Source organism: Ochotona curzoniae, unplaced genomic scaffold (genome assembly GCF_017591425.1).
Source record: "Ochotona curzoniae isolate NIBS_2020 unplaced genomic scaffold, NIBS_Ocur_1.0 scaffold_3835, whole genome shotgun sequence".
NCBI lineage: Eukaryota > Metazoa > Chordata > Mammalia > Lagomorpha > Ochotonidae > Ochotona > Ochotona curzoniae.
Genome location: NW_024467114.1, coordinates 3,123,714 through 3,147,851, shown reverse-complemented (window position 1 = coordinate 3,147,851; position 24,138 = coordinate 3,123,714). Strand labels below are relative to the sequence as shown.

The following is a 24,138-nucleotide window of genomic DNA, read 5'->3' as shown; positions in this document are numbered from 1 at the left end:
CGCTTTGAATGCGCCGGGATCCCATATGGGCGCCGGTTCTAATCCCGGCAGCCCTGCTTCCCATCCAGCTCCCTGCTTGTGGCCTGGGAAAGCTGTTGAGGACGCTGCACCCGTGTGGAAGACTCAGAAGAGGATCTGGGCTCCTGGCTTCGGATTGGTGCAGCACCGGCCGTTGCAGTCACTTGAGGAGTGAATCATCAGACAGAAGATCCTCCTCTCTGTCTCTCTTCCACTCTGTATATATCTGACTTTGCAATAAAAACAAATAAATCTTAAAAAAAAAAATTCTACTTGGGCCCGGCGCGGTGGCGCAGTGGTTAAGGTCCTTGCCTTGCACCCCGGGATCCCATATGGGCGCTGGTTCTAATCCCGGCAGCCCCGCTTCCCATCCAGCTCCCTGCTTGTGGCCCGGGAAAGCAGTCGAGGACAGCCCAAAGCTTTGGGACCCTGCACCCGCGTGGGAGACCCGGAAGAGGCTCCTGGCTTCGGATCGGCATAGCATCGGCCGTTGCGCTCAGTTGGGGAGTGAGTCATCGGATGGAAGATCTTCCTCTCTGTCTCTCCTCTCTGTATATCCACCTTTCCAATAAAAAATAAAATAAATCTTAAAAAAATTCTACTCATGAGTTAAGAATATTTGCTTTAAAAAAAAAAGTAGAGCAGCTGGGACACGAACCCGTGCTCGTATGGGATGCAGGCCATTAACTTGCTGAGTCACCGTGCACGCCCCAAGTGTTTGGTCTTTTGTTACTTTTTTAGATTTATATATTAGGTGCTGGCACAGTGGCTAAATACGCTAATCTACCTGCAAGTACTGGCATTCCATTTGGGCACCAGTTTGTGTCCTGGGAGCTTCACTTTTGATCCGGCTCCCTGCTAATGGCCTGGGAAAGCACCAGAGGATGACTCATGCTTGGTACCCTGAACCCCTTGTGGGAGACCTGGAAGAAGCTCCTGGCTCCTGATCGGATCAGCTCAGCTCTGGCCATTGCCGTCATTTGGGGAGTGAACCAGCAGATGCAAGATATGTCTTCCTCTCTCTCTCTCATTCTCACTGTAACTGCCTTTCAAATACAAATAAATGAATTTGAAAAACCAATGAATTAGTACTTTCCAACAAAGATTGATTTATTTATTTGAAAGTGATAGAAGCAGGTAGGGAGCAAGTGCGTGAGCATCATCAGTGGATTCATTCATCTTCTGTTTGCTGATTCACTCCCCACACAGCTGCAACGGCTGGGCCAGGCCAGAGCAGGAGTTGGGGACTCCGTCAGGGTCTCCCACGAGGCTGGCAGTGGTCCAGGAGCTAGTGCCGTCTTGCACTGCCTTTTCCAGGCCGTTTCCGGGGAGCTGCATGGGACGTGGAGTGGCTGGGACGCTGTCAGTGCTCCGCATTGTAAGTCCCTGACCTCTCCCCGAGCCCCGAGATGAAGCGTGACAGGACTAACACACATGGGTTGTTTTTTTTTGACTAACAACCGCTGGTCATGACTTGCTAACTTGCTTTTTTTTTAAGATTTATTTAATTTTTACTGGACAATCAGATATATAGAGAAGAGGAGAGACAGAGAAGATCTTCCATCCGATAATTCACTCCCCAAGTGACGGCAATAGCTGGAGCTGTGCCAATCTGAAGCCAGGAACCAGGAGTCCCTTCCAGGTCTCCCATGTGGGTGCAGGGTCCTAAGCCTTCTGGCCGTCCTCGACTACTTTCCCAGGCCATAAGCAGGGAGCTGGATGGAAATGGGGCGCTGGGATTAGAACCAGTGCCCATATGGGATCCCCGTGTGTCCAAGACAAGGACTTTAGCTGCTAGCCTGATACACTGGGCCTTTACTAAATTGCTTTTTAAACTGAATTGATTCTGTGACTGTCACAAGCTGTCACATGGGCCAAGAAAGCTGGCTTTGGGGCATAGTGGGTAAAGCTACCAGTGACACTGCCCTGTGGGCTGTAGTTCGAGTCCCAGCTGTTCCACTTCCCATACAGCTCCCTGCTGCTGTGCCTGGGAGAGGTGGCCCTGAGTGCTCGGGCCTCTAAGCCCATGCGACGATTGGGAAGAGCTTGGCCTGGCCCAGTCCTGCTTGTTGGTCCCGTCTGGGTAGAAACCAGTGGATTATTTGTGTTCTCTCTCTCTCTCTGCAACTTTTGCTCTTCAAGTGAATAAAATAAATGTTTAAAAAGAAGAAAACTGGGCCTGGCGTGATGGCCTAGTGGCTAAAGTCCTCACCTTGAACACACATGGATACCATATGGATGCTGGTTCTAATCCCGGCAGCTCCACTTCCCATCCTGCTCCCTGCTTGTGGCCTGGGGAAGCAGTCGAGGATGGCCCAATGTCTTTGAACCCTGCACCTGTGTGGGAAGCTTGGAAGAGCTCCTGGCTCCTGGCTTCGGATCAGCTCAGCACTGGCCGTTGCAGTCACTTGGGAAGTGAATTATCGGACAGAATCACCTGTCTCTCCTCTCTATATGTATGACTCTCCAATAAAAATAAATGAATTTTTTAAAATAGGAAGAAAACCAGGAAAGCGTTGAAACCAGTGAGTTTGCGATGTTACACATTGTTTTCTGCCACAGTTAACAGTGATTCTGAGTGGCAGCTCAGGTCACTAGGGTTGGTGACCAGGGCCTGAGGGGGCCTGTGGAGGCTCGTTACCCTCGGGCTTGGCGAATTAGCAGTCATGTGATATTATCTGCTTGTTAGTAGGTGGTCAGGGCCTAAAGTCAGAGTGCACTGTGTAAGATTTATTAGCAAGGGAAAGTGATGGGGAAAGGCAGAAGGAGCAAGGGAGAATCTTCATCCACTTGTCCCGTCCCCTCCCCCTTTGCCCCAACAGCCAGGGCTGGGCCAGGCTCTGGGTCTCCTACAACAGTGGCTGGGACCCACACATTTGGGCTATCATGTCTTCCCTTTGTAGGTACATATCCTGCTAATGGGAGGTGGAATAGCCAGGGCTGCACTGGTGCTCATGTGGGCTGTTGGTTGTCACTAGTGGTGTAATCCACTGTGCCACACTGTTGGCCCCTATGGTCAGAATGTGAGCCGAGAAGCACGTCAGGTCTGGCGGGGTGCTTTGACCCTGTTCTGAGCAGGGACAGAGGAAGGCAGGTATAGGACAGCAAGGCTCTTAAAGCTGCGTGGCGGTCGCTCTGCACACGGGGCCCGTGGAGCAGGAGACTTGGGGTTGCAGATGGGGCCCAGCGGGGCAGGAAACTTGGGGTGTCACTGTGATCCTGCCCACCCATCTTCCTTGTCATCCGCAGCACCCCCTCTTGGTCCTTGCTTGGCTACCAGAGCGTCCTGTTTGTGTCGCTACTCACATCCTCCCGATTTCATGCCCTGTGACATGCTTGCAGTGTTGAGAAGAGGTTAGGGACCTCACACTTGAGAGTGGCACACCTAAAATTAGATAAGCAGGGGCGGACGCCACAGAGAAGTCAGAGGGGGCGGCGGGCTGGGACGGGGCTGTGTGGGCAGGCGGAGGAAGGGCTGAGCCCTTGCCTTGGGGGGGCTGAGAGGGGATCCTGGATACGCTTGAAGGCACAGTGAGGAGAGTGCTGCTGGTGGTGGGCTGTGTGAGATGACCTGTGACCTCAGCAGGTGAGGTGAGGGCCTGTGGAGGAAGCGGATGCGGTGGCCGTGATGCAGGCAGCTGTTAGGAACATGGAGAAAATTGTGTCCTCAGGCCTGGTGCCTGACCTCCAGCGGTGCTGCCCCCCCCGCCCCCGGCCAGCGTGGGGTGCTCTGTGTCCTCCCCTCCCCTCCCCCCCACCAGCGTGGGGTGCTCTGTGTCTTCCCCTCCCCCCCGCCAGCGTGGGGTGCTCTGTGTCTTCCCCCCCCCCCCCCCCGGCCAGCGTGGGGTGCTCTGTGTCCTTCCCTCCCCTCCCCCCCACCAGCGTGGGGTGCTCTGTGTCCTCCCCTCCCCCCAGCCAGCGTGGGGTGCTCTGTGTCCTCCCCTCCCCCCCCCGCCAGCGTGGGGTGCTCTGTGTCCTCCCCTCCCCCCGGCCAGCGTGGGGTGCTCTGTGTCCTCCCCTCCCCCCCCGGCCAGCGTGGGGTGCTCTGTGTCCTCCCCTCCCCCCCACCAGCGTGGGGTGCTCTGTGTCCTCCCCTCCCCCCCGCCAGCGTGGGGTGCTCTGTGTCCTCCCCTCCCCCCGGCCAGCGTGGGGTGCTCTGTGTCCTCCCCTCCCCCCCGCCAGCGTGGGGTGCTCTGTGTCCTCCCCTCCCCCTCCCCCCCGCCAGCGTGGGGTGCTCTGTGTCCTCCCCTCCCCCCCGCCAGCGTGGGGTGCTCTGTGTCCTCCCCTCCCCCCCGCCAGCGTGGGGTGCTCTGTGTCCTCCCCTCCCCCCCGCCAGCGTGGGGTGCTCTGTGTCCTCCCCTCCCCCCCGGCCAGCGTGGGGTGCTCTGTGTCCTCCCCTCCCCCCCCCGGCCAGCGTGGGGTGCTCTGTGTCCTCCACTTGCCGTGCTGAAGCCTCAGGACCTCGGGACTGTGACTGTGCTTGCGCCAGGAACATTTGAAGAGGTGGTTGAGTTAAAGAAATGGCTAGGGTGGCCCTGGTCTCACATGGCCAGTGGCGTGCGAGGAGAGAGGAAGAGGAGGCAGGCTGACAGGGACAGCGTGTGTGGGTGCAGGGCAATGGAGACTGCCTACTGCGTTCCAGCTCGTTGCTGTCAGCTGCTACACCCACTGGATGGGCCCCTGTGATCTGGGTCCTTGGTCCCATGGCCTGAGCGGGCTCCTTCAGGGACAGACTCCAAAGCTTGGATCGGGGTAGAACAGTGGGGACATCACGCCGGGTTTTCGCTCTTTGCCTGGGATCCGGGCTCTGCTTGGGCCCAGTCCTGCACCTGTGCCCCTGTCATTGGGGTGACCCTGGGTCCCTGTGGGTGCTTCTCTCCCTGCAGGACCTGTCAAGCAGTTGCATTTGTTTTTCAGTTGAACCTCCAGCTTTTGTTGCTAAGTGGAAATCGGAGACTTTTCTTAGTTCTGTGCCCGTGCCAAGGGTGCAGCCCCATTTCCCGCCCACATGTGCTTCAACAGTAACAGTGCTGGCTGGGCTGTGTGCAGGATTAGGCCCTTTGATGGCAGGCCAGCATTAGGTGTGCTGTGGAAGTCATCCCCTTTCAGGACTTGGTGGGAGGGCAGGCGTGGCTTTTCCTGCTGCTCAGGGAGGTGGGCCTGCAATCCAGAGGGAGGGAACTTCGTTGTGAAGGGCGACTGTGCCTGGGGTGGCAAGCTCCTGTCGCTCCCACGTGTCATTGCCGCTGCTCTGAGGAAGCAACGGATGAGCTTGCCTTATTGGAATCTTTGTGTTTCCAGCTGCTGAATTCCATGCAGCTTCCTTGCTTCCTGTGAGTCTGGCAGCTGTACGGGACTGCATTTTCCCCACTGGGGTCCATGGTAGGGACACTTGTTAATGAGATGGCCTGGACAGGCCTTGGGGTCACCTGTGTGACCCTGACTTTTCAATAAAAATAAAATAAATCTTAAAAAATCTATTTACTTATTTTAAAAAAAAATTTAAACAGTCACAGATTGAATTTTTTTTTTTAAGATTTTTTTTTTTTTAATTAAAAGACATATACAGAGAGACGGAGACAGAAAGAATGATCTTTGTCCACTGATTCACTCCCCAAGTGGCTGCAACAGCTAGAGCTCAGTCAATCTGAAGCCAGGAGCTCTTCTGGGTCTCCCACATGGGCACAGGGTCCCGAGGCCCTGGGCTGTCCTCGACTGCTTTCCCAGGCCACAAGCAGGGAGCTGGAATGAAGTTGAGTAGCTGGGACATCATCCGGCGCCTGTATGGGATCCCGGTGTGTGCAAGGCGAGGGTTTAGCTATTGAACAATTACACAGGGCGCTGTTCTGCCTTCAGATACAATACATAGGTTTTGTTAGGAAAAAATACAAGTATATGTATGTATGTATGTATATACTTGAAAGAGTTTCACAGAGAAAAAGAGAGGTCTTCTACCTGCTGGTTTATTCCCCAAGTGGCTGCAGTGACGGGCTGGGCCAGTCCATAGCCAGGCGCATCTTCCCGGATTCGGTGTCTGTGGGTGTATTAGCAGGGAGCTGAGTCAGAAGTGGAGCAGACAGGACAGGAACCTGTTCCTGCTTGCACTTCTGGTGGCTTAATCTGCATAATAGTGTCATAACCCAGCCTGATTTTTTTGTTTTAAAGAGCCAGATAGAAAATATTTTACGTTGTGTGAGACAAGAGGCAGAGCCAAGGCTGTAAGTAGGTGCTTGTATAATGAGAAAACAAAACAAAACACATGTCCCCAGGATTTTTATTGGTGAAATTTGACCGTAGTGTTTTGTAGTAGGTTTCTCTGGCTGATTGTGGGAATCCTGCTGAGAGCAAACATGCTCAAGCAGGGCTCTGAGAGCGTTGCCCCTTGGCCCAGGAGAGCTCCAGGCTGGACCAACCATGTCAGTGCCCTGAGCCCTTGCTGTGGCGATCCCCTGCCTGCCAAGGCGCCCTGCACCCCGCCGTGCCTGCGCTGGGCTGCCCTCCCTGGGACCTGGACCTACTCGTTTTCTAACTTGATGCTGGTGTGAAGGTCACCTGCACCACGCACCGCTTTTGGTTGCCGTGTGGTGCTGTATCAGCCGTACAAGATAGCCTTGCCCTATTACCAAACAGCTCTGTGTGAGGTGATGCCCACGGAGGGCTGCTGGTGTTCTGAGCATGATTAGCAAGCTCTGGGCCAGGCTGGCACAGATGGCTTCATCTGTCACAAGCAACAGAGCACCTGCATTATAGCTGGCAGGTCTGTTTATTGATCTGGCAATACTGATGGTTGTAGTTGGTAATGAGGACGTTGAATTCAAGGGCCCTTCTTATTTGCAAACCCTTCTGGAATATTCTGCATCGTAAGGACATTGACAGCAAATCCAACCTCTTCAGTAAACTAGGAAGTTAGCCCTAAAGAAGCGTGGAGCTTGCTTAGGGGACACTGCTAGCTAGTTCCAAAGTGGTGACTCACGCAGCAGGCCTGGAGCAGACAGGTAGAGGGCTCTTCAAACTGCTGAGCCACAAGGGCCGAGAGCAGCGTGTCTGGACTGTGGCTGCCAGGTCCCCACTGCAGCACCGCTTGTCCCCCTGAAGGGGCAGCCCCCATGCTGTCTGCTGTGTGTCTAGCCCCAGTGTTCAAACTTGCAGGGTGGTCAGGCCTGCCCACCAACACAGGCCTGGACTGCAGTGCGGTCAGCTGCCTGTGGGCACGTGTGTTTATGGGTTTGCGTAGTCTGTGGGTGCTGCCTGCTTCTACAACTTCTCAGGCTGTAAACAGCCTCTGCGGGCCCTGCAGGGGAAGCTGTGGTTTCTGCTCTTCCTGTTCACTCGGGGTTGTCACAGGCCAGCTTGCATCGCGCCATGTTTTCCAGCCAGTTCAGAGGCGAATAGAGAATGCCCGGCCTGCCAGTGGAGGGAAGGAGCCTGGAGCCTTCCAAGCCAGCCCTCGGAGGAGCATCCATGGAGAGGGAGGTGGGTCCAGGCCTACGGGTTGGTGGGGGGCTGGCCGGGTGACGCTCACTCTGTGGCTGGGGTGGGTTTGCTGATGCCTTCTGACCAAGCAGATGTCCTCCGGTTTGCTGTCTGTGGGAAAGTTTCCTGGGGCTACAAAGTCGGGGGAGGGGGAGCAGAGATGGATTCCAAGTGTGAATTGGGCACCGGAAGAGCCCCTGAGACTGGCAGGGCTCTGGCCTGGAATCTGCCCACATGCAGGGTCCCCCGTGGGCAGCCTACCGCCCCTGCCTCTGTGGTGTGTGGGTGCAGATGAGACAGGCAACGACGGCAGCTCCTATCCCTCGGGATGTACCTGTCCTGAGGCGTGGCTTGCTGTGGCCCTGCTGGAGTCCCTGGGAGCCTTCTGGGACACGGTCTTGCCAACGGCTCATCTGTACAGCTGCAGGGCCTGGGCTGCTGCTGGCAGGGGCTGCGGTGCCTCCGACAGGCACCGTGGTGCTGCGTGGCCCTCTGTAGAGACGTCCCCTGCCCCATGCTGCTGAAGCTTCAGCCCCACCGAGCGCTTCTCTCAGACATGCCTGCCGAGTTGAGGGTGGTCTCCTGTGGTCCATGTAGGGCCTGGTATCATTGGTCTCTTTGTTGAAAGAGTTCAGAGTGAAATCTTCCACTGTTTTACTCTCTGCATGGCTGCAACAGCCAGGGCTGGGTTAGGCCTGTTTCTACAAGTGACAGGTCTGCTATGTGCATGCAGGTCCCAAGAACTTGAGCCATCTTCTGCTTCTTTCCCAGACCGTTAGCAGGGAGCTGGCCGGATAGGAAGTGGAGCAGCCAGGACTTGCCCTGTGGAAAGCTGGTGTTGCAGGCTGCAGTTTTGTAGTGCTGGCTCATGTCCTCCCCCACCCCCCTTTTTTTATTGGAAAGGCAAACATTCAGAGAGGAAGATCTTCCATCCGATGGTTCCCTCCCCAAGTAGCTACAACAGCTGGAGCTGAGCCGAAGCCAGGAACCTCCTCCGGGTCTCCCATGCAGGTGCAGGGTCCCAAGGCTTTGGGACCATTCTTGACTGCTTTCTCAGGCCACAAGCAAGGAGCTGGATGGGAAATGGGTATGCTGGGATTAGAACTGGCGCCCATATGGGATCAAGGTGCATTCAAAGCGAGGCGTTTAACCGCTAGGCTATCGCACCAGGCTTCCATGTTCCCCCCTTTTGATGGACCTACCTGGGGCAGGGGTGCTGGTCCTTTGGCCCTCACTGCCTCAGCATTCAGCACTTGGTGCCCGGTGGATGCCTCTGAGACGCTGTCTGAAGTTTGGATTCAGGGCACGCTGGGCACTCCCTTTAAACAAAAGCTGAAGCTGTTTCCATGACGGCAAGACCCATCTGCAGCCAGTGGTTCGAGACACGAGACACACGGGGCTGTGCACTCGCAGGTGTACTGGAGACCAGCTCCTGGGGTTCTTCCTTCTGGGACCCCCATCACTGTCTCCAGGTTGATTAGCTTGATGTTTGCAGCTCCTGCCCCTCCTCTCCCAGTCCCTGCTGTATGTAAGCTTGTAGCAGACTGGACGCCCACTGCCTCACTGCTTAGGACCAGAGACGTCTCCACTTGGGGATTTTTTTCTTCTTAATTTGGATTGCTGGCATATACATATGTGGTATCTTGGGCATGGGACACAACTCTAAGAAATTCTACATGTGTTTCACAAGCACCATAGATGCTCGGCCTGGAGGTCATTGCATGCCATGTTTTTTGCCCGTGTTCTGCCCAGCACTTGTCCTGGGGGTCAGGTTGGCAGTTTTCGTGGTGACATGTTAGAGTGTGAAGGTTCCAGGGTTTAGGCCTGTACCTGTGGAGCCAGGGCTTGCGTCCTCAGCCCTGGCTGGCTGTGTTTGTCTTGTGCCCAGCTCCTGTCACTCCACTCTTGTTTCGCTTTTCCTGCTTGACTGCCATCCTGAGGGGCAGGGACTGCCTCTCCTATACCCACAGCACAAGGCTTGGCCCCTGGCAGGCAGTGTGCTGGCTGCTGGGGTTGGAGCGGGCTGAGAAGCAGTCATGGGGCTGTCCCAGTTTCTTTGCCCTGCTGGAGCCCAGCAGACGCAGTCTAGCCATGCCTGCTGCCGACTGCAGGGCCTCTGCGTTCACAGCGGAGGATTTGGGTCCTTCCTGGCATGGACTGCAATTCTGTGTACAGTCTATAATTGCATGAGCTACCCATCCATGGTGAAATGACAGTGTGAGCTGCCTGTGGGTTTGTGGGCCCGTTGTTTTGGCTGGTGTGGCTTCTTGGTGAGAATGGGTTTTGTAAGTCTCTGGCTCGGGGCTGCCTTCCTGTTGCTCCCATGTGTGCATGAGTAACTCGGGCACCTAACAAGCCGACCAGGCCATGCCACCTGCTTGCGCCACTGGTGTCAGGGCTGAGCTGTTGCCCTGCCCTGGGGTTGGGGTTGAGGTATGCAAGCAGGTGCTCAGGGACCGCCTTTTGCTGTGTCCCAGCTGAGACGCTCCCTGGGGAGCAGGGATGTCTCCCGAAGGCCAGGCTGCTGCTCTCTGTGCTCCAGGTGGAGGGGGACTGCTTTGGAAGGGGGACTGTACCAGGTGGGGGGAACTGTCCCAGGTTGGGGGGACTGTCCCAGGTGCAGGGAGTCTGCTTCAGGTGGATGGGGCTGTCCCAAGTTGGAGTTCTGCTTCAGGTGGGGGGCATCTCCCAGGTGGGGAATCTGTCCCATGTTGGGGGGCTGTGCACATGTGTCTGCCAGAGGGTGTCATGTGTTGCTCAGAACTTGAGCCGGGTCACTTTCCCTGCCTCTGGGGCAGCAGCAGGTGTCCCGAACCTGGATAGAGGTGGTGTGAGCTCAGCCCACCAGCTTGTGAAGGATGGGATGGCCCAGCCCATGCTGGAGTGGAGCACGAGGTCAATGGTCCATAGAGGACCCTAGGCTACAGGAGCCCTGGGAGCGGGTGATGAGTGATGGAACCACATAGCCAGGCTCCCACCGCGAGGACCTGGGCTGTGGCCTGGCTTGGGGCCGCGGAGTGGGTGGCAGATCAGTGGGATGACACCCAGGCAACAGAGCTGAGGCTTTGGGCTACAGAGTGGATCTAGGAGCAGGGCTACTGGCCCTCGGCTGTCAGGGAGCAGCAGGGCAGACATGTTGGGGTTCACTTTGTGAGGGCTGTTTGTGTATTGACCCTCACTACTGACCTGTCGGTGGGCTCACGGGCTCATGAGGCCACATGCTTATGGAGTGCTGGGAACTTGCTTGGCACCCGTGGTCCTGGACGGCTGTCCCAGGCTCCAGGTGTCCATGTGTGCAGACAGTGGCTTTGGCAAGGTGTGCCCAGGTTCCAGGATGCCAGCAGGCATTGGCTTTGGCCTTGCTTTGGCCTCCCGTATGCAGAGAGCTTCTGGTAGGAGGGCAGGCGACCGCGCGTCCTGGATTGGTGGGTTTCTGAGTGTTGGATGCAGGGGCTAGCCACAGTGGTGGAGAGCTGCAGCGGAGGCCACAGCGCTGGGCTGCACGGCATGGCTGCCAAGGCTGCGTACTGGGTGTGTGTTGCTGGGATAACAGGACAGGAACGAGGCAGCATCCAGCAGGTCTCAGAAGCAGGGCCAGACCTTGGGCGTTACTGTGTCTGCCTGCTCTGTCCGGCTCTCTTTTGTTCTCAATTTACTTTGATTTTGGGGTTAGCCCCCAGAGCCCTGGATAGAGGGAAGTATTGGGCACGAGCCTGGCTGCTGGGTACCTGGTATGGCCATACCTCCTTGCCACCTTCTCCATGGCCTGAGGCCAGGCGGAGTGTGGAGTGACACCAATTTCCCGCTGGAGGGAATCTCCTCCTTCCGGTCTGTTTTTGCAAGAGAAGGTTACCCCCTTCCCGGGTGCAGGAGCAGGTGAGGTACACCCTGCCTGGCCCCAGGACTCGGGCCATTGTTTGCATGGGGACTGCGATCACACTTGGGCTACTTCCATGTCAGCGTCTAAGTAATGAACTCCACCTGCCACTCCTGCCTGCAGCCTGGAATTGTGTCGCCATTTAAGCGAGTTTTCCTGAAAGGTGAGAAGAGTCGAGACAAGAAAGCTCACGAGAAGGTGACCGAGAGGCGGCCGCTGCACACAGTGGTGCTGGCCCTGCCGGAACGTGTGGAGCCAGACAGACTGCTGAGCGACTACATCGAAAAGGAAGTGAAGGTGAGTTGCCAGGGCGCCTGCTTTGGCCGTCCCCACGACACTGCATCTGTGACCTGCTTGCTCTCGTAGGTACGGTTGTGTGCCAGCAGCAGCTGTGTGTGAGCAGCGGCTGTGCCAGCAGAGGTGGTTGGTGGGTGGGGCACTGGGGCCATGGTATGTTGAGTGGACTTGCAGTCCTGCTCTGGAAATAAGAGTGAATGAATGCCACCCTGGTCAGAGTGGGCATGAGGTCCAGTGAGGTGGTTGCACCTGAGCTTGGCTGAAGGCATGGGCAGCTTGGATGCCTGCATGGGTCATTCTGCCGCCACCTGCCGGCCTAGCCACAGAACAGCAAATGCAGCTGCGCCTCTAGGCCAATGGTGAGCACCCCTGCTGACCCCATGGGGACTGGGCACAGACCTGGCCATGCTCACTCTAGGTTCCACCACCATGCACGCCCTAGAGGAAGACTTGCAACCCCAGGCAGAGCCCAGTGGTGCCATGGTGCAGAGTAGCAGTGTGGGGCCCGGCGCGATAGCCTAGCAGTTGAAGTCCTCACCTTGAACGCACGGGGATCCCATATAGGTGCTGGTTCTACTCTCGGCAGCCCTGCTTCCCATCCAGCTCCCTGGGAAAACAGTTGAGGATGGCCCAGGGTTTAGGACCCTGTACCTGTGTGGGAGACCCAGAGGAGGCTCCTGACTTGTGGCTTTGGATTGGCTCTGCTCCTTGTGGCTGCTTGGGGAGTGAGCCATCATGCAGAGGATCTTCCTCTCTGTCTCTCCTCCTCTCTGTGCATCTGCCTTTCCAATAATAAATAAATCAATCTTTTAAAAAAGAAAAAAGTAGCAATGTGGACAGTGGGGGGTGGAGAGCACCCCATCCACCCCATTCCCCAGGTGGGGCTGAGCCACCACTGTGCTACGTGGCCACCAGGGCGCTCCCTGGGGATTGGACGTGTTCATTTGAGTTGGTCCTTTTCTTCTTTTCTTTTTTCTTTTCTTTTTTTTTTTTAAGATTTATTTTGCTTTTATTGGAAAGGCAGATACAGAGAGGAGGACATAAAGGAAGATCTTCCGTCCAGTGATTCACTCCCCAGGTGACTGCAACGGCTGGTGCTGCTGAGCCGATCCGAAGCCAGGAGCCTCTTCTGGGTCTCCCTTGTGGGTGCAGGGTCCCAAAGCTTTGGGCCGTCCTCGACTGCTTTCCCAGGCCACAAGCAGAGAGCTGGATGGGAAGTGCAGCTGCCAGGATTAGAACCAGTGCCCGTATGGGATGTTGGTGCATTCAAAGCGAGGACTTTACCAGCTAGGCCACTGCACCAAACCCATAAATATATTTTTTTAATATTTATTTATTTTTATTGGAAAGTCATATTTACAGAGTGAAAGAGAGACAGAAAGATCTTCCATTTTCTGGTTTACTCCCCAAGTAGCTGCAAGGGCCAGAGCTGAGCCAATCCAAAGCCAGGAGCCTGGAGCTTCTTCCGGGTTTTCTGCGTGGGGGCAGGATCCCAAGGCTTTGGGCCATCTTCCACTGCTTTCCCAGGCCACACGCAGGGAGTAGGATGGGAAACAGAGCAGCTGGGACACAACCGGCGCCCATAAGGATTCCTGGTCACTGGGCCCTCCCTCCCTTCCTTCCCTTTCTTTTTTTTCTTCCTTTTCTTTTTAAAGATTAATTTACTTTTATCTGAAAGTCAGAGTTACAGAGAGAGAGGGAGAGAGTGGTATTCCATATGCTGATTTACTGCCCAAATGGCCACAGTGACTGGAGAGCTGGGCCCATCTAAAGCCAGGAGTCAGGAGCTTCTTCTGGGTCTCCTATGGAGATGCAGGGACAAAGGACCTGGGTCATCCTCTGCTGCTCTCCCAGGCCCATTAACAGTGGCTAGATTGGAAATGGAGCAGCTGGGACTCAAGCCAATACCCCTAAGGGATGGGACATTGACTTTACCCACTGTGCCATGGCACTTGGCCCCTGTCCGTTTCTTAAGTCCCCGCATGCAGCTGAGATCCAGTCTGGCCACTGTGCTCCTGGCACGTATCCCGGGGCAATGCAAGTTTATGTTTGGGCCCAGCATGGTAGCCTAGTGGGTAATGTTCTCACCTTGCATGCACCAGGATCTCATATGGACATCAGTTCCCTGCTGCTTGATTTCCCTTCCAGCTCCCTGCTTGTGGCCTGGGAAAGCAGTCAAGGATGGCCCAAAGCCTTGAGACCCTGCATCTACCTGCATGGGAGACCTGAAAGAAGCTCCTGGCTTCGGATCGGCTCAGCTCTGGCTGTTGTGACTGCTTGGGGAGTGAAGCAGTGGGTGCAAGAATCTGTCTGTCTCCTTCTTTCTGTAAATCTGACTTTCCAATAAAAATAAACAAATCTTGAAAAAAAAGTTTATGTTCCCATGAGAAGCTATTGGTGACCATTCAGACCCATTTCATTCATAATAGCCCCCCAGTCTGAAGCTGCGAACAGTCCAGTCTCTTTCGGTAGGTGAGGGGTTCGACCAGGACAGCGCCTCCGTCCTCATGTGGGGAGATTGGCTTGAGGCAGGGAGCCAGGCCAAGCAGAACCTTCTGATCCGGAAAGGTGGTACAGAGCAGGATTCTGCTAATACGGTGTCATTGAAACGCACGGTCCCTGAGACGGGATGGCCTGGGCTTTGCTGGGCCGCAGGGAGTAGTTGTGCCTATAAAGCAGTGGGATCTTGGTGGTGACAGCTCCGAGGCTGTGTCCCGTGTGCTGTGCTGCAAGTGACCGTGGGATGCTGGCGATGAGTGCAAGGGGTTCTCTGTGTAACTTCTCACAACAGCATGCAAATGTACCGTGGTCTAGGAATGCAAAGTTTTCAACATAAAGAAATGAAACATTGGGCCCGGCTCAGTGGCTTAGTGGCTGAAGTCCTCACCTTGAATGCTCCGGGATTCTATATGGTCACTGGTTCTAGTCCCAGCAGCCCTGCTTCCCATCCATCTCCCTGCCAGTGACCTGGGAAAGCAGTCGAGGACGGCCCAAAGCCTTAGGACCCTGCACCTGTGTGGGAAACCCAGATGAGCTCCTGGCTCCTGACTTCAGATCGGCTCAGCAGCAGTTGTTGTGGTCTCTTGGGAAGTGAATCATTGTATGGAAGATCTTCCTCTCTGTCTCTCCTCCTCTGTGTATATCTGCTGTTCCAATAAAAATAAATAAATCTAAAAAAAGAAAAAAGAAATTACCACCCTGAAAAAACTAATCCTCCCTTTAAAAAAAAAAAAAAGAAATGGCAGATTGAACATGAGCGGAGTGTGCCTTTTGTTGGTGCTCCACCCAGCAGCGACACCAGCAGTGACAAGGAGCGTGTCTGCCAGAGCGTGCCCCTTAAGGAGGTAACAGGCTCAGCTGCTAGGGAGAGGGAGGGAGTGCTGACACGCCCGGGGCCGGTGGGCGGCGCCGTCAGTGGGTGAGCCCGCAGTAGCCACATACGCCTGTCATTCAGTAACTGGGTCCTGCATGCAGAGGCCCTGACTCGACAAGGCAGCCTCTGTGGGCGGACTGGGCTGTGCTGGTCAGGATGGGAGATTCTTGGTTTGCCCTATTTGTGTTTTTCTGGATTGTTTGCCAATTGGAACTGTATGTATTTTTGGCATTTATGAACAGTAGAAACAAAAATAACCTGCCAGTGTGGAGGAAGCATTTAGTTCCACGTCATCTAGGTGGTTCTGCAAGGTGCAGTCAGATAACAGACCTGGGAGGAGCGTAGGCGTGGCTGCTGTGTGCAGCGGCCTTGCATCCACGTCACGTGCTCTCCGCGGAAGGCTCCCCTACTCCTGCCTGTAGGATTCCATGTCTGGCATGTGACATGTCTAGAAGTTGCTGTTTACGTTCTTGCCTTCTGCATCTGTGCCTCAGCCCGCCTGGCTCTGTAGGTGGAGCCTACTGTTAGTTTTGGGGTAAATCGCATCATTGCTGCTCCTGGTATTTCTTCTGCTTCTTTCGAGGCTCCCACTGCACAGACACGACACCACTAGCTGGGTTCCACGTGTGCGCAGGCTGTTCCTCCCTGCTTTTCTGCATAGGACCTTCTGTCAGCCCTCCTCAGGCTTGCCTGTGCCCTCCGATGATGAGCCCGTAAGAGGTGGCCTCTGTTTCTGTAGTGCTTGCTCTCGGTGCATCATGTGCTGTTACCCATCGGCTCCAATGTGGTGTCCGTGCCTCCGTTGCAGCCCTTGTCACGGTCTCAGGTTCCCCAGTCGGGTCACTCCTGAGGGCCCGGTTCTGCTGCAAGTGGCCGTGATGCCGTGGGGATGCGATTCCGGGGTGCCGTGGGGACGGGATGCCGTGGGGATGTGGGGACGTGGGGACGTGATGCCGGGATGCCATGGGGACGTGGGGACGTGGATGTTGCCCATCAGGATGGGCCCTGGGTCCATCCATGCAGCTGTGGACATCAGAGGCTGCGTGTTCTTCACCCTGGGGCCTAGTGAGTTTTGGCTCATTGCCAGCTCCTGTGCCTCCCCCACTCCTGGGGAGTGGTGGCCCTGGGCACCAGCCGACTTGGGGCTGTGGTTTCTTGTGCACCTGGCAGCGCCGGGTGGCTCTCAGGACAGTTAGTTGTTCAGGGCGTGAAGCCTCAGGTCCTTTCCATGGCTTTACCCTCTTCAGATGGGGAGCCGGAGAGTGAGCTGGTGTGAGGCTGAGGTGTGGACGTGTGCACTGATCTGTCAGGAGTGCGCTCAGAAGGCACTGCGGTAGCGGGGAGCCTGTTGCAGACGACCCGCTCTGACCATGTATTCCAGGAAGCTCAGTCCGTCTGTGAGGGCCTGGAGGCCAGGACACAGTGGCTGGCATGTGGCTCGGCTCTTCTCTGTATGTTACTTGCAGTGGGAGGCAGCGGGAGGTGGGAAAGGGTGGCAGAGTCAGGGGGCCAAACTGTGCACAGCCCATTTGAAGGAAGTTCCTCCACAGTAGCCAGCTGTTTCCCAGGGGACGGCACTGACCTGCTGGTGCTGGGCGCTGGGGACGTCTGCAACACGAGGGTCCTGGATGGGCTGCACTCACAGCACGGCCCCTCGTTTCTCAGCCCTGCTGACCTTTGCCATTCACGGCCTGTTTAGTTTTAGTTTTTATATTTACTTATTGGAAAGGCAGAAGAGTGAGTCAGAGAGTGCATCCCCTCACTGGTGGGCTACCCACATGTCTGCAGAGGCTGGGGTCAGGTCAGGCTGAAACCAGCTGTCCCAGGTGTGTACCCCTCCCAGTGGTACATTAGCAAGAAGCTGGGCCAGGGGTGAACCTGGGCGTTCCCAGAGGCGGGCGCATCGTAACCGTAGGGCTGGACACCGAGATCTGGGGCTCTGCATGAGCCATTGTGTCTGGTTCCCTAGCAGTAACCAGCAGATACCCACTGGCCCTTCCTTGAGTCATTTCTGCTCACAGGGAAGGGGAGCCCACCCCAGCCAGGGGCCTCACTGAGAGCCTGGTGGCCGGGTCGAGGCTGTGGGTGCAAGCTCTGCTGCTCTGACTCTTTATTCTTCCTCTTTCTGTCAGTACTTAGGCCAGTTAACGTCCATCCCCGGGTACCTGAATCCCTCTAGCCGGACAGAAATCCTGCATTTCATAGACAACGCAAAGGTAACTCATGCTCTTTGGGGGCTCCCGCTGGGCCTGCCCCAGCCCCACCCTTCACCTGGCTGGGTGCCCGGTGGGTGACCTGGGGCATCACGCAATGCGTGTGCTTGGCTCTTGGCATGCAGTCTGCGCCTTGGGCTCCACGCTGGCATCATTCTTCCCATCCTGGAAGCTGTGGGCTGTTTGCAGAATGCATGCCCTCAAGGTGTTCCCTGCAGGAGCAGTGCTGTGCTAAGGGGAGCAGCACTCCCTCGCTTCCATGCGCTGTGGTTGTGGGGTGATACAGCCCACGGGGGGCCTGGCAGTTCTAACACCTGTGGTCCCATGCAGCGAGCCCACCAGCTCCCTGGGCACCTGACGCCGGAGCATGATGCCGTGCTCAGCCTGTCGGCCTACAACGTCAAGCTGACCTGGAGGGACGGTGAGGATATCATCCTCAGGGTGCCCATCCATGACATCGCTGCCGTCTCCTACGTCCGGGATGACGCCGCACACCTCGTGGTCCTGAAGACAGGTAGGGCCTGGGCACCCTTGGCCGGGGATGATGATGGTCACTGGTGCTGGCAGCCATGACTGTTGTGCCCGGGGATTGACCCTCCAGTGTGTGAGGTCACCAGGCCTTGGGGACTGGGTGAGGGCCAGTGTCTGAGCAGCCAACATCCTGACTGCCCGGAGGGGTGTGAGGACATACCCTTGTGTCCTTGTGTTGGGGACCTTGCTGAGTAGGGGTTACAGGGTCCCACACGCACCTGCTCAGGTCCTACCCAGAGAACATGGAGAGACACAAGGCATCTGGGTCTGCAGCTGGCAGTGTGCATGGTTGAGTGCCCACACAGCAGAGCTTTCTGTGTTGGCTTGCTGCTACCTGACTCTGGAACCACCCTGGCAAGAGCCAGGAGCTGCGTCCTGTAGGCAGAGAAATAAGTGAAATCACGTAGTGTCACCATCATCAGTATGTGAGTTAGTGAGCCAGCCCTGCGTCTGGCTGACATGTTACACGTCCGTCTGGGACCCCTGGCTGTTGAGGCCTCGGGAAGCTCCGGAGGCAGCCCCTGTCAGAGCAGCAGGTATAGCACTTGCTCGCGCTGGTCGTCGCCGGCAGCTGTGTCGGGACCCGTTCTGGCTGCCTCTTCTCCCAAGGGTGCATGCCAGATCCCCCAGGCCACATTGGCAATGCTGCCGCTCTCGCTAGTGGGGCCAGCCACTAGGTGCTGTCTGTGGGAAGGGCATGTCTTGGGCCTCCCACGTTGAGGCTGCTGTCCTGCACCCACACTGTCCTTGGAGAAGTGCCAGGAGGACCCAGGCCACCAGTAGATGTGCAGTATGGTTTTGAGCTGGGACGGGGTGGGTGGGGATGCTTGCCTGCCCTTGAATTTTCTTTTTGTAGAGATGTATCTATCTATATATTTATTTTGGAAGTCAGAGTTACAGAGAGAGAAGGAGAGACGGATTTCTCTCTGCTGCTTCACTTCCCACATGGCTACAACAGCCAGCACTAGGGCAGGCTGGAGCCAGGAGCTTCATATGGTTCTCCCTGCTGGAGATCTCTCTGGTCATCTGCTGCTTCCCCAGGCTATTAGCAGGAAGCTGCATTGGAAGTGGAACAACTGGGACATGAACCAGTGCCCATATGCAATGCTGGCACTGAAGGCAGAGGCCTAGCCCGATATGCCATGGCATCGGCCTCTCCTGTCCTTGTTTAGGGGTACATGGGGTACAGGCCCATTGCCCGTGTCTTGAGCCTCTACCCCCCAGAGCAGGTGACCTGCATGGCTAGAGCTGTGTGGGCCCTTGCTCTGCCTCACTTCACATGCTAACCTGCATGGTGTTGACTTCTCAGCCCAGGACCCTGGCATCTCTCCCAGCCAGAGTCTGTCTGCAGAAAGTTCCCGAGGCCTCAGTGCAGGATCCCTATCCGAGAGCGCCGTGGGGCCCGTGGAGGCCTGCTGTCTGGTCATCCTGGCTGCTGAGAGCAAGGTGAGCAAGGGCCACTCGGAGCCAGACCTGGCCGCAAGACCCTGCCCCACCTGGGCAGTGACCTGTGTCTGGAACCTGCCCAGGGCTGAAGGAGCTGGAAGCTTGTGGCTTAGGGTCTGGGCTCCCCTCGGCACCTTGGGGAGCCCCCTTGCACCTCTCATGCAGTGTCTGTTCCAGTCTCTGGAAGGTAGTGACCGGCACCCTGCATGGCCTATGCTCAGCCCCGCGCAGCCCAGGAACTGCAGATCCTTTCAGGAGATGATGCCGTCATTAGGGCTGCCGTGTGTTAGGGCAGTGTCCTTGGCTGTCCCTGGTCACTGCTGCATGCACCCTGGCTGGTGTGGATCAGCCCAGCAGGGAGCCTGTGCTGCGAACATGTGCCAGTTTGGACTACCCAACAGCCACTAGGTGTTCCCAGGTGACTATGCTGCTGATGGAGTCCATGGAGCCATTAGTCACCTTGCCCAGAGCACATGCATGTCCAAGGCTGCTCCTGGGATGTGGCCCACGTGGCTAGTCTCCTGCCTTGGCCAGACCAATCCAAGTGACTGCCCCTTGCCCTGCCCCGCTCTGTAGGTGGCTGCGGAAGAGCTGTGTGCCCTGCTTGGCCAGACCAATCCAAGTGACTGCCCCTTGCCCTGCCCCACTCTGTAGGCGGCTGCGGAAGAGCTGTGCGCCCTGCTCGGCCAGGTCTTCCAGATCGTTTACACGGAGTCTACCATTGACTTTCTGGACAGAGCCATCTTCGACGGGGCCTCCACCCCCACCCGCCACCTGTCGCTGCACAGTGGTATGTCTAGAGTGTGGGCAGCCAGCAGGACGGGTGGTGTGCGGTGCAGTGAGCTGTGCCTTGGCTGCCTCTCCCCCAGGTTGCTGAACATAACCGCCAAGGCAGCATGGGGTTCTCCTGATTGACGACCTGGCCGTGGGTGCTGCAGCCCCGGGCTCCAGGCTGTGGCCTGGCACTGAGGAAACCGAGTGTGCTCTGGGAACCTCTGTGGCAACAGGCCTGGGCTCTGGCTGCCATCATCTGTGGGCAGAAAGTCCTCCTTGGCACAGACGTCAGTGCTGGCTCGAGGTTAGGCTTGTCAGCACCGACAGCAAATGGCCCAGAGCTCCTGACAGTGGACCCAGCTGGCAGCAGGTCTTGGGGCACGCGTGCGCCCACTGCCAGTGCTGCCCCAGGGCTTCCTGCCCCTGTGGGAGCCCTGTGTGCACCTGCTGTGCTCCCATGATGTCAGGAAGGAGCAGTGTTGCTGGATGCCCAGGCACGTCTGGTGTCTGTTGGTCCTTTGTGGCTGCTCCCTCCATCCCTGTTTTAGCAACTGGCAGTTGTGGCTGTGAGGTCGGCTTGTCCATAGGAACCCTGCTCTGAGCCATGGGTGGCCTTGTGGCCAGACGTGGTCAGCATGGGTGTGGTGTGCTAGGTTCAACTCTGTGCATTGGTGTCCCATTGGGAGTTTGTCCTTCCAGACTGCATGAAGCCTGCAATCTCCCAGGCATAGCCCCCATTGGAAGCTGCCTGCCCCTCTGGCCTTCCTGTGGTTGCGTGTTCCATGGGCAGGCCACCACTGCTTCGCGTTGTTGTGACAGCTGCCACATAGCTCCCAAAGCTCAGTGAACACAGCAGCGCAAGCCGCCCTGGGCTGTAGTCAAGCCATCACCTACACTGGAGGTCACTTGCCGAGTGTCAGCTGTGTGCTGCTCCATGCCATTCCCTTTGCTGGTCGGAGGGTCTCAGGGATTCTGGGATGCTGACCATGTGGCCCCACGGGGGCCTCCGCTGTGCTGCAGAACTTCTATAGGGTCAGGGAGGACACGGCTTGGGCAGAGGCCCCAAGGCTCTACCGGCACTTGATCCACACCCCCAGGGGTGGCTGCTGTTCTTGGCCATGGGGGTCCTCTGTGGGTGAGTGTGGCCTCAGGTCTGGCAGTGCTGTCCTAGACAAACACAGCATGCTCCAAGGCCTGGACCAGTTCCCAGAGGTCAAGTGCCCGCTGAAGGCTAGGCAGCTGAGCTGGCAGTGCCACAACATGGCTGAGGGCTGGCTTTATTTCCTGGGCTGTGCACAGATGACTCTTCCACCAAAGTGGACCTGAAGGAACCCTACGAGGCAGAGAGCAGCACCTTGTGAGTATGCGTGTCCTGGACCCACGCTGGCACGGCCTCCCGGGCTCTGCCTTGTTGAGCCAGTGCCCTGGCTCTTTCCCCAGCATGTGCCCTTTGCATGCTCTTCCCCAGCACAGAGCCCCTTGGGGAGCCACACCCTGGGGTCTTGGGAGCAGACCCGCTCTCCCATGCCATCAAGGCATGCCCACGTTTCTCCCCACAAGGGCAGGGAGCAGCTGAGCTCCTGGGGGGGCTGCAAGGGGCAGGAAGCCCCTGCTAAGGTGCCAGTTCTTGCACAGCTGCTTCCTGGACTCTGCAGACACCGGGAGCCTACCGCCCCTGTCCTTCTGCGTGCCGGCCCTGCCACATGGCACGGTGGCCAGCGAAAGCGAGCTGAGCACCAGTGCCACAGAGCTGTTGCAGGACTATATGCTGACGGTAAGTGGGCTGTCACGGTCTGGGGAGCCGCCTTCCCAGGGCCCCCACTCTCATCCCACTTCCTGGGTCCTGGACCTGCAGCCCCAAGGCGGGCAGCTCATGAAAGCACTTCTGTCCCTGCTCCTCTCGGCAGCTGCGCACCAAGCTGTCATCACAGGAAATCCAGCAGTTCGCGGCACTGCTGCATGAGTACCGCCACGGTGCCTCTGTGCATGAGTTCTGCATCAGCCTGCGGCAGCTCTACGGCGACAGCCGCAAGTTCCTGCTGCTTGGTGAGCCCTGGCTGTGGGAGCAGAGTGGGCGGGCCCTGGGAGAAGCGGGGATGCTCTCCTGGGAGGTAGTGCTCAGGGGTGTCTGGGCATGTGTGCAGAAGCTGGCAGGGCAGGGTTTGGGGGACAGACCATACCTGGTATAGGGAGCAGAGAGGCCGTGGGCTGGGCGGCCAGGGCCCAAGTGGACAGCTTGGATCAGTCCCCAGTGTCTGCCCCACACCTGGCAGGTGCGATATAGTGTGAGTTTCCTGTTGCTGGTAGTAAGTCCTGGGGTCCTGGGCCTGTGCCCCCAACAAGCTAGAGTTGTTACCTGTATTACCCTTGTACCAGCTTCTCCAGCCACCTGCTCGAGGTTCCGTGACAGGCAGGCTGAAAGCCAGAGGCTAGGCCTACTGGCCTCATCTTGGCCTGTCCTCCGCAGCATTGGGTACTGAGGGTTGTGTAGGGTCTCTCTCATTTTGCTCTCAGATGGACACCTAATGCCCCTGGTGGGTTGGGGCTGAGCCGTGAGCTAGGCAGCACATCTGTACCCCAGGCTTGGTCTAGGCAGTACACCTTTCCATGGGGCCTCCCCTGCCCACAGAGGGAATGGAAGTTCTGGGATGCTGAGCCTCTTGCACAGGGTAGGCCTTGGGCTGGGACACTGGCCCCTTGTGGCCAGGTGCTAGCAGGCGCTCTCATCCTTGGCTCCAAAGACAGTGCAGGATGACCAAGCACCAGGACAACCATGGATGTGGTGGCTGGGCACCTGCCAGAGTTGGGATGTCACCCAGAGAAGTGTACTGCAGGGCATACCCAGGGTCTGCAGCCATGCCAGGCAGGGCACAGGCTCCCAGAGATGCCACCACGTCAGCACTGTGTCCACAGGTCTGAGGCCTTTCATCCCCGAGAAGGACAGCCAGCACTTCGAGAACTTCCTGGAGACCATTGGTGTGAAGGACGGCCGTGGCATCCTCACCGACAGCTTTGGCAGGCACCGGCGGGCCCTCAGCAGCACCTCCGCCTCCACCACCAATGGGGACAGGGCCGCGGGCAGCCCTGACGGCGGCTCAGCACCCTCTGAGGGCGACGAGTGGGACCGCATGATCTCCGATATCAGCAGCGACATCGAGGCCCTAGGATGCAGCATGGACCAGGACTCAGCCTGATGGGAGTGGGCAGTGCCCACTCGCCCAGTTCCTCCCGGACCCGCGTGGCAGCCCTTCCTGCTGACTGGGGGCTGCGGGCAGCCGAGTCCGCTACTGTGAAGGAGCACGGAGCTGCCTTGGGATATGCGCCTTGCCAGCTCGGGAGGCCCAGCCATGTCTGCACCATGTCCCTACTCATGGGAGCCAGGCCAGGCTGCTCTGTTTGCACACAATCTTGTTGCGACTCTCAGAGACGTAAAAAGTTTACTGCAATGTGAATAATTTAACCTCTTGGTGCCAAGCGTGTTTCTGACCCTTCTCCAGCCTGCTACACTGCGCCCGATGTCCCTGGGCCTGCACCTACTCCACAGTGCCCAGAGCTGGGCACACGGCTCCAGCATTAGGGCATGGTGGCAGCAGGAAGCATTAGACTTTAGCTTTGGCATTGTGGGCCTGGGGTTTCAGACTGGGTGTGAGTACACACCCAGGGAGACCTACATCTGTACACCCTGTGCACTGAAGCCCCGCCCCCAGCACTGCCTGCCTTGGGTGCCCAGGGTCAGTGTCTTCAGGACCGTTCCCCTGCTGCCCCTCACTGTGTTGTGCAGTCTGCCCAAGGGGCAGTGTCCAGGGCCAGGATGTCCTGGCACCTCCTCCACAGAGCAGCCTTGTTCAGCTGAGACCCAGAGGTCCCAGCTGCCATCTGCCTATGCTGTGCCTGTCAGCAGGCTGGGGGTTCCGTCTGTCTATCCTAGTGGGGGGCTTTGCAGATGTCCCAGGCACGTACAGGCCACACCAGGACACTATGCACAGATTGATTGCACACTATGTGATGTCACACTTCACCCAGGAAGGCCTGGGGGGTCCAATGGGGCAGATTGACCCTGACATGAAAGATCAGATCAGAGAGAGCCAAGAGGCTAGTGTGTGCTGAGGGCTGTCAGTCATCAGTGTGAAAGTCCA

At 57.2% G+C, this 24,138-nt stretch overlaps 1 protein-coding gene across 1 annotated transcript; it reads left to right on the top strand.

Annotated features, from left to right (window-relative positions):
• The first annotated feature begins 5,997 nt into the window (after window positions 1–5,997).
• On the top strand, window positions 5,998–23,466 carry CCM2 (CCM2 scaffold protein). Its single transcript, XM_040964511.1, has 10 exons — window positions 5,998–7,491; window positions 11,492–11,665; window positions 17,171–17,254; window positions 17,582–17,765; window positions 19,092–19,228; window positions 19,883–20,018; window positions 21,302–21,359; window positions 21,638–21,776; window positions 21,910–22,048; window positions 22,916–23,466. The coding sequence occupies exons 1-10, from the start codon at window positions 7,414–7,416 to the stop codon at window positions 23,194–23,196; spliced, it is 1,410 nt and encodes a 469-aa protein (XP_040820445.1). The 5' UTR covers window positions 5,998–7,413; the 3' UTR covers window positions 23,197–23,466.
• Window positions 23,467–24,138: the final 672 nt, after the last annotated feature.

Excerpts from the sequence above, each read along its gene's own strand:
- CCM2 (XM_040964511.1), top strand. The coding sequence starts at position 7,414 with ATGCCCGGCCTGCCAGTGGAGGGAAGGAGCCTGGAGCCTTCCAAGCCA. Across the intron at positions 20,019-21,301 it reads CCACCTGTCGCTGCACAGTG|ATGACTCTTCCACCAAAGTG; the intron begins GTATGTCTAGAG and ends GGCTGTGCACAG. Across the intron at positions 21,360-21,637 it reads GAGGCAGAGAGCAGCACCTT|CTGCTTCCTGGACTCTGCAG; the intron begins GTGAGTATGCGT and ends GTTCTTGCACAG.